Source organism: Filicampus tigris, chromosome 3, assembly GCF_054856515.1.
Source record: "Filicampus tigris isolate MCC_2025a chromosome 3, RoL_Ftig_1.0, whole genome shotgun sequence".
Classification (NCBI taxonomy): Eukaryota; Metazoa; Chordata; class Actinopteri; order Syngnathiformes; family Syngnathidae; genus Filicampus; species Filicampus tigris.
The window spans coordinates 18,771,598-18,781,388 of NC_141219.1; the positions used below are offsets into that span (position 1 = coordinate 18,771,598).

The following is a 9,791-nucleotide window of genomic DNA, read 5'->3' on the forward strand; positions in this document are numbered from 1 at the left end:
TATTAGTGATCTATTGTGTTTGGTTGTTACAGTTTGTGCATGTATGATTTGTTTACTAATTTATGTTTGCACACAGCTCAGTTTTGTTCAGATTGCTATATAGTATGGAGTTTTATGTTTGTATGTGATCGGTGGGGAGGGGTGGATAACTGTGGGCAGGGATGTGTTCTATGTGTTGTCTTAGTGTTGTGTTGTTATGTTTGATTTTGTATGTTGAACCCCCTCTAAAATGAGTTGGCTCATCTCAAGGGTTATATCCAAATAAATAAATACAAACTCCGGGGCCCACGCCCATGGATAGCGCCATGTCCTCCACGCATGCGCACTGACGGCCCTTCTGTCAAAAATGGCTGTGCTTTGGAAGCAGGAAAAATGCTGAATTGTGTTGGCACAGCTCGGGAAAAGCGGGAGAAATGGCTAGATTGGCTGACTACTTTGTTGTTGTGGGATACGATCAGGAAAAAGCCGGTAAGTGTGTAACTTGAGCTTTGTGGCCAGGGCGACACTCTCTGTGGGATGATGTTGATGCTTCATAGCTTGGCGACTAGCTTTTGGTTAGCCGCAATGCTAAAAGGCGAGTTTAGGGACACCTTCGTTTTTCTCCTTAACCCGCTCAATGCCGTGTATCCTCTCGGGGCACCGGTGTTTTTCAGAGTAACACGCTTTTATGTGCTGTTGTGGTTGTAACCCAATGGACTCTTCACGAATCCAAAATGAGCCACATCCTGTCTGCGGCGGTTGTGCTTGTTGGGTGTCAGTCAAGGAAAAGGGGCTGCACTGCAGCAACTATGCTCATAACAGTTTGGGGACTGCATAAATGGAACATATTGTCGTAAAATAGCTATGTTGACATGAGCGAGTTGAGCTTTCCATGATAGTCAAACTTTGCATGCATGTTTTTTTTTTTTTTTTTTTAATTTATGTTTTGGCTGCTTGGTTTAGTCCTGCCCACTCTGCTCTTTATACGCTGTTGCAAAAGCGCTTCATGATTTGTTGTCATGTGTTTGTTTTTGCGGAAGAGAGCTGCACGTTTTTTTCCACGATAGCTGCAGTATCCAGCTGTGAAAAAAGGCATTCAGTCCTCTTCCCACTTTTCACTCTTCCACTGTTGATCTGTGCTGGGACAGGAAGTTAACCCTGCTTCCACTTGTTGTGCCTCAAGCTCAGCTCTACTTGTTGCTTCGTACTTTGGGTCAGAGCAAAGATATTCAACTACAGTGGTGGTGGTGTATCTTCGGACAACCGCAGCCCCTTCCGTAAAGCTGCCCGTAAATTAAAAGTTTCCATTGGGAAGATTTGGAATAACTCAGTTTATAAAATCTTTATTAGTGTACAGGCAACGTTTCAGTACAATAATTGGGGGCGGGATGGATGGGTCGTTAACACATTCAGCTCACAGTCTTGAGGTTGGGGGTTCAAATCCGGGCTCCGGTCCTCGTGTTGAGTTGGTATGTTCTCCCCATCCTTCAGTAGGTTTAGTCCTTCCTTCCACTTTCCAGAAACATGCATATTGTGAAGGATAAGGACGAGTTTACCTGTAAAGAAAATGGGTGGATGGATTATTATGAAATGTCATACCAGTGTAAGGTGAAGCTTAAAGCAATAAACTGCATTATGTTCCGTGACTAATGCACATCAAAGCATTAAACGGACACTTGGATGATCTTAACATTGGCACTTATATAATAGGTTTGCATGTTAAAATGACATCAATACTAAAATATTTGTTTGTTACACATATGGGACAAAATGTTCTTGGCTTCTTGGAGTCACGCTCAGACAGTAAGGGGGGTCATTTTTTTAATCTATTTTTATCCACTAGACTGTTGGACATTGTGATAGTAAGCAGATGTACTTGTTTCCAAACAGGTGTGATGCAAATATCTAGTCATCCTTTATGGCTTGCCTGACATGGATGATTGTGCCCGGTTCATGTCAGTTTTACACTTCTGGAGCCTTCAGGGTATATGTATGTTGTTAGATGAGATGGTGTGTTCTACCTGTGCTTGAGTGGGCTCTGGAAGCACAAGCGCTAAAGTATTCCATTCAATTAACAGCCTCAACCACCAGACTAATCTCATCGTTAGCAGGCTCTGTAAAAGGGTAGAATGCTATGTTTGCCCAAAAGCTAGGGTGCTGTAGGGTTTTGACAATTTCTTTTTTCTCCGTGTTTAAAGTTGTCTCACAATCTTTAATGATGCCCACGATGGGCTGAGGGTGGAGTGGCTGCTGAGTCCGGTAAGCTCAAAGGCACATTAACAATTTTCATCAAAATTGCAAGACGTAATGGCATTATAAAGTATCTTTACTCTGTGTCGGCATGTGCTCAAGTACACACTGTCTCCAAAAATGTGTTATCAGCACATCTCTCGTAGACAGTATTATGTTTTCACATTTAAGGAAAAGTATATTTTGGATATGTGGACCAGGACTCTGTCAGATCCAAGCCATAAGACAGGAGACTACCACTTCTGTGTTTTAATTTACTGCTTTCACTGTCTTTGTTGTCGTATTATTGCTATTTTATGTTATTTGTAAAGTGCTTTGTTACTGCTGCAGCTGTTGTGAAATGTGAAATGCACTATATAGATAAATTAGTATTGTAAATCAGCAGATTAGCAAATTAGCCACATACGCTTTCTGTTGACAGAATTGTTGCGCAGAATCAATGTAAGATAGTTCCAATGTGGAATTGTGAAGAAGTTAATAAATGCCTCGCATGAACTTCAGCAAATTGTTGCAGAGTCCATGCTCGGCTTTATCGTCTGAAAGCATCATGAATTGGATCTTTGTTGCCAAATCTCAAAGAGGGTCTGTTTTGCTCTGCTGGCTCACTTGTCACACCCACTAACAAGTGCTTTCGAAAAATACTTTTTTTGTCTGTGTGTACTGTTTAGTCACACTTATGTAATGATATTAGGACAATATGTGGGCAACTTTGCTTCTCTGATATCAAAGGTTGGCAACGAAGGCTTTATGTTGCCCCTTGGTGTGATTTATTTATTTATTTGATTAATTACAAATATTAGGATGTACATGCAAATTAAACTTTAAGAAAACTAGTTCCCATTTATTTATTCTTTTTAAACATCACCAGCAGAAAATGTGCACAGAGGTTTATTGGGCAATTTGTGTAACATCTACTGTAATAAGATAAGATAAGATAAGACAGTATTGAGCAGGTCATGATAATTTTCATGGTCAGATATGCAGCTGTATTTCTTCTATGCTTTTTGGACACAGAATTTGCCAATTCTGATTTAAAAGAGGAAATCAACTAAAACATAGTTTTCTCAAGAATATGTTGTATGCAAGCCCACTAGTTGAAACAAGGCATTCTGAAAAATATTGCATTTGTGAAATAAGAGTTAATCCACCCATTTTTAGCCTTCTCGGGGGGCGGCCATGTTGTCACCTCTGTTGACGGAAAATGACATCACAAATGCTCAGGGCTCAGGTACCAATCAGCACCAATCACGGCTCACCTGTTTCCTGAAGCTGAGCCGTGATTGGTCATTACCTGAGCTCTGAGCAGTTGTGATGTAATTTTCAATTGACAGAAGTGACAAAATGACCGCCCCCCGAGAAGACTAAAATGGATTAAAATAACTCTTATCCCACAAACAAAATATTAATCAGAATGCCGTGTTTCAACTAGTGGGCCTGCTGGGAACTTACTCTTGACAAAAAGTATGTTTGGGTTGCTTTCCACTTTAAGAAGATTTTTTTTTTTTAAACTCATTCACGACCTGATATTTTCAGACCCTTGTTTTACCCTAACGTTTGAAAAAATTTGAAAAAACAAATATACATGAATTCCTGGGTTTGAATGGTATCGAGCTGTTTTTGACACCCAAAAATCACAGAACGATACTTGTACCGGTGTCCTGTTCCAACACCAATTTGCAGTCATAGTATGAATAAGATGTAATTGGCATTCAACTTGAAGTAGCTTCAGAACTACATATCAAATTAGTAGCCCTTTGCATTAATCAGTACCCAAGAAATAGTTCTCAGGTTCAAAAACATTGGTGAGTACAACATCCACCCTCTTGTGTGATATTGCTTGATTGTTGTTGATTTGGTTTTGTTTGATAATTACACAATACTGCATAAACAATATTTAAATAGTCATGAAAAAATATTTTGCAATGCATTTTAATTCAAAATTATTTTCATTCAGATTAAGCGATAGAATAACCGACTCTAAAAATATAAAATAGTGACAACCCTACAACAAAGTATCAATTTTATACAAACAGTCCAGTAATATATTTGATAGATTTTAAAATAATCTAAGGCTATGGCTCCAAAACCATTTGATGACTTTGAATTGTGTTTCTGATCACATTATAAATCTAGTTAATCAGCAGGAGATTTAAGTTGGATTTGTTGTCGTGAATGCCATTTCTTGAAGTGCTCCCATGTGTTGTGGTTTGTTTTATAAAAATGCATTATTTTAATCCCATAATCTGATTTATTTTATAGGCAGAAAGACAAAGAAATGTTGAAATATTGGCTTGGCAGGACTGAAAACAGAATTCACAGATGTCCTGAAAAAGAAATTGTCTGCTTTTCTATTGTCTTTTTACATTTCTCGATGAACGGCACTTTCCATTTCTCAGTGTACAAACGTATGATGATACTGTATAACCATTATCATTTAATGAGCCCATTTTGGTTTTGCTCCTTTCATTTGTTGTTTTCTTTCCACATTTGGCAGTTTATGGTCGGATTCAGGCTGCGTAGTGACCCCGACCGCAGTGGAAGAGTTTCTTCCTTCAGAGTTGATAGTAAAGTATAATACTGATCGCCAACTGAGGGAAACTCCACTGACCAATATTACCTCCTGTTGATAAGATTGAACACTGTCAGACCTTTGTATTTCTTTGACTATGCAAATTAAACTCAAACTCAGAGCAAGGAATGTTTTAGTGCAACCCTTTAGTCAAATATGACATTTATTAGGCATGTGATAAAATGAAGAAAAAGGTCAGATTGATGCATCACGTGAGAATATGTTGATAATGCTTCTTCCTTGAGGCAGTGCCATTCAGCCTCGGAAAAAGGAAATACAGGCTGCAACTACATCAGGGGATGTAACTACGTGTGAACATTGGGGAAGGTCGGCAATTTGTCAAGACACTGGCATGTTTTGGATTAAGGATTGCTTAAAAAAAACTGAAGTTTTGTCATTTGTATTTGGACAATTAACTGCATAAAGAAAAGCAGACACAATGTATACTGAACAATTTCTCGAGTACTTTAACTACAACCATATCCAACAATGTGCTGTACGTAAAGAAAATAATAAAAATGATATATGAAAATAATTAAAACTTTTCTAATCGAAATAAACCAGTGCTCCATTATACATTAGCATTTAGAACACAGGAAGTACGGAGTTTTATTCTGTGTTGTTGCACATGTTGTGTGAAGCTTTTAGTACACTCTCAAAAAAAAAAAAAGGGTACGTTTGTTCTCCAAGGTACATGTTTTTGTGATCAACCCTGAAGACTGAAGTGTTCACACTTGAACCACTAGGTACAAATAAGTACTGTTTGTGGGGAGAAAAGGGACCAAAAAATGATCCAAGGGACAATTTCTGTAACTTTTTGTTTGCATGCAAGTGTACAAACAGGCGCTAGGCCTTTGTGAATACCTTTTGTAAGAGCCCATTTTATTTTTATGGAATGCAGTTTAAAAAAAATAAACGGTAGGAGAAATCATCTCGAAGCCGAGTTGTCTCTCTCGCGTAACGCTAATATTAAATGCACAAGCTAGGAAATGAGTAAAACAAATAGAGGCACCACTCGCTCTGATTGATCGGCCACCAATATAATTATTAATAATAATATGATAATTGACAGATTAATCAATTATTAAGTTAACCGGTAGTGAGCAGCTCAAAAATGGAAGAGTTTGCAGCCAAATCCCTGTGACGACATTACACATCAAATTATCTGATGGTTCGCGCTTCAAAATAACTTCTGCTAAAGACTTAAATAACTTTTTTTTTCAGACTTCATCCTTGCATCTTGTGAGCGGATGTTAAAAATAGCACGTGTCTTCTCAGCTTGGCTTCTTTTATTCATTCTGACGGTGTTCTTTTTTTAGCAAGGGGGTAGCATTGGAGAGCACAGCTTGTTTTAATACGAGAGAGTCGCCTCATGGAATGTGAGGAATTCCGTCATTTATTTTCATCCTCGCTGGAAAATTAGAACTCTGAGCATTCCGAGCATACGATTTAAATTAGAGGAACTGTAAAATCCCAAGTACACGTAACTGTCATGCAGACTGCTGTTTTACTCGCATCACTCCTATCCCCGCGCATTCATTGGCACAAAGATACTCCAACTCGTGTGTGTTTAAACTAACATGCGGTACTCGATCAAGTAATGCACATGAACCACAGAACCAAAAGCCTTATCATGATTTGCAGCCTTTATAACAGAGGTCTCGGTCTCAACCGGTTGTTGACAGCAAGCCTTCGGCTTGTGCTAAAAGCTGGAGAAGTCAGCAACATGCCATCTTGATGACATGTTGTGTTTGATCCGCAATCTTGTGGTGCTTGATGTTTGACCTCGCTCCAAAGTGTGGCGCAAGGAAGTCATTGAACACAATGTTGAGTTTGCAAGGTCCGATCATTAGCATGTGTGGCACACTTCCTGTGATTCTGATATTGATTAGGGATGAGCATAATAATGTATTGATCGTTGAGAATTCGATATTGTGTAATTGATTTTTGATCTATTTGTCAAATGATTGACAAAATGAAGTGGAACCTCCAAATTTATACACAAGCTGTTCCGCGATGTTGATCACCTTCAATTCAATGAAAACAATAGAACACACTTTAAAACACTATTTATTCAGTGATGGACTGACAGACCCTTATTCAGTACTGACGTACTGTCCACCAGTGTCAAAAAGTGTTCAAGAAATACTTTGATGTCAAATGTTTTCAGTGTTCCATAAAAATGAAAGAAATGGACTCACTGTTCCAATAGTTTCATAGGGGGGATAGTGGGGGTGGGCTGAGCTAACCTTATGAAACGGATTAATTAGGGAAACATGTGGGTAATCAAACAAACTCTATGTTGATATGTTGTGTAACAGAAAAACAAAAGCCATTTGCGTCGTTTCAGTAGTGTTGCATTGCTGCAGGTAATAGGACATCTTTACAAGCCCTTTGGTGGTTATTAATGATGCACTTTGTGTGCAAGATATAGTGGAGCAACTTTGGGGCCTCTTATTGATTCAGGTTTAACAGCAGTTCGGTCTGATTAGTAAAATGTGTGGTGTTCCGTGTTAATAAATTCCATCTCTGGTCTAGATCAGAAAAGTGCCAAAATGTTGCCCATAAATAGTGTCACTCCACTTAATTGCCAAGAGACAGAGTTTCATTTGGCACAGACCAACCTGCAGCAAAGTCTGGGGCGATGACAGTAGAAAGGAGTTTTTCCACGTGCGTTTGTCAGGTTTTTGTTTGGCCCTCTGATTTAAGGGTTTGGGTTTAGTGCAACTTTATTGAGCCACGCGATGGGCAAAGAGGAAGCCTGAAGTTTGGGGCAGAGTCATTTAGCCTCGGTAAAAAGTAATGCAATAAGCGAAACTATATCTGAGTTGTGGAAGTTTGGCAGTTTGTCAAGACGTTGCAAGTTTATTTTTTACCACATCAACACAGTTTCTAAGAATTACTCCAAAAGCTACAGTTCTGCCATTTGTATTTTAAAATTTCAGACAGCTGTGAATAAAAAGCAGAATCCATTTTTGCCATTAACTGAAAGATCATAATGTGTTTTGTTTGGTCAATTATCCTTGCTGATATACAGTGGGCAGACGCTATTCGGGGGCGGTAGGGACCAACCTCAAAGAGTGAAAATGCGTGAATAATTGAAAAAATGGCATAAGTGTAATCATTTGGAAGTATGATTTAACTGAGCTGGGCCTTTTACTAAAAATTTGCAGTCGCCTTAAGCCTACAGCCGGGGTACCCTTACGCCGTCCGTTTATCCGCCATTTTGTCTGGCCCAACCAAGTAGTAATCACCTATAGGTCGCTCCGACTATCACTTTAAACAGACTTCCGTTAGCATTTCTGACTACCAACTTTGACAAACTACCACTAGCACCCATTTAGTCCGGCCGTGGTGAGGCTGCCATGCAGCGGTGAGCTTTTCGTTTCAAATATCGCCCAGCGGGGGTGTGGGGGTGGGGTTGTGTCCTCACCGTGAAAATAGACATAGATGGGAAAAAAATGGGCTTCCGACTATGCTTTCTATCGTTTATCGCCTACAAGATGCCCATCTCTGTGATTTAACCCTTGTATGGTGTTTGGGTCCGTTTTTATCAAAAGAAAAATGACACAAGGCATATCTGAAACCTTCTCCCCGTGGTGATAACACACTGATTTTTTTCTTGTTTTTTTTTTTAATTACATTTTATTTTTTTAAAAACGAGTAGCACATTCATTCATAAATATGATCTAACAAAAGGTAGAGGGCAAATATTAACAATGTTTGCTGTTCATATGACTTCATATGATTGTTCATATGGAAATTTGGATGTAGGAAACATCTGTTGAGTATTTTAACAGAAATGTATTTGATATTTTATGCATGCATGTCTGAAATTCTTTTTGAGTTGAAAAATATGACTTTTGTTAATTTGTTTGATTTTGGTAAATGTGTTTAATTATAAAGGCTCTAATTAATTTGATTTATGTTTTAATTGAGTCCTAACAACATTATGTCTCTGGCATCTTGTTTGAAATACTATTACTCATCTTTTGCATGCATGAACTTTTGGGGTGTTGCAGTTTGCAATTTCTAATCTCAAATAGTAACTATTTTACTTTATGTTATTTCATTTTATTTTACGTTTAAAATAATGTCTCACAATGCTATTAGTGCATTTATTAGATACATATATGTAATATCATGATAATGATGATATTTGTGACATTCAATTTTCATACCGTTTAATCTCTAACTATAGAGAAATAAGTTAGTCAACTGTTTTTGATGTACTTAAATATAAGGGAAATACAGTGACTAGGTTTTTAGCTTTTACGCATCACCAATTTGATGTCTACATGTGAGAAGATAATATTAATTGACCAATCATTGTTCTGTTTTAAATATTGTAAAACTTCAGGTTGTGTATTGGAAAAACATATTGAGTTTGCCTCTTTAGCATCATATGATGTACTGAACTGTATGTTGCCAGACTAATGAGATTATTTCTTAGAGACTTTAAATATTATGTTGCGCTCTTTGTCCATTTTAATTGGCAGGTTCAGGAGAGGGATGTGGGAAGATCATTCAGCGATTCCCCAAAAAGGACTGGGAGGGGACAGCCTTCCCTCAGGGTGTGGAGATGGTGAGTGATAACGGTTTCATAAACAAATGTATTTATTCATTTATTTATTTATTTTTGGTGTGTTTGTTAGGGGGTGTATTGTTCGGTTATTGAAAGAACACTTGTGTTTTATGAGAACGGGCAGGACTAAAAGTTGCAGACTTCGCCACTGTTTGTGATTGTTGCTTGCAAATGCGGCCCATTTTTCAGTGTGTGCAGGTAAACATTTTATCCGGTTGAACAGTATGAGTGCGTGTTTTTCTGATCGCTCTGCCGTCTCATTGTTTAAGACGTTGGAAGTCGCCGACTTTTTACACTGCTTTACTCAATTTTTCCATGGATGAATCATTAGGAGAATGGATTCTAAAATGATTCGAAAGTAACAGCCCTACTGCAATGGTTAGCTTGGACTACATACACTTAAACTGA

General features: G+C 38.2%; 1 protein-coding gene across 2 annotated transcripts in view; it reads left to right on the forward strand.

The window, feature by feature from the left end:
- The first annotated feature begins 307 nt into the window (after window positions 1-307).
- sbf2 (SET binding factor 2) overlaps window positions 308-9,791 on the forward strand; it is a 98,120-nt gene continuing 88,636 nt past the window's right edge. For both annotated transcript variants that reach the window (XM_086025431.1, XM_086025432.1), the window contains exons 1-2: window positions 308-468; window positions 9,298-9,383. In XM_086025431.1, coding sequence (XP_085881557.1) covers window positions 414-468; window positions 9,298-9,383 — 141 coding nt within the window. In that variant the 5' untranslated portion in view covers window positions 308-413. The remainder of the gene's footprint in view (window positions 469-9,297; window positions 9,384-9,791) is intronic.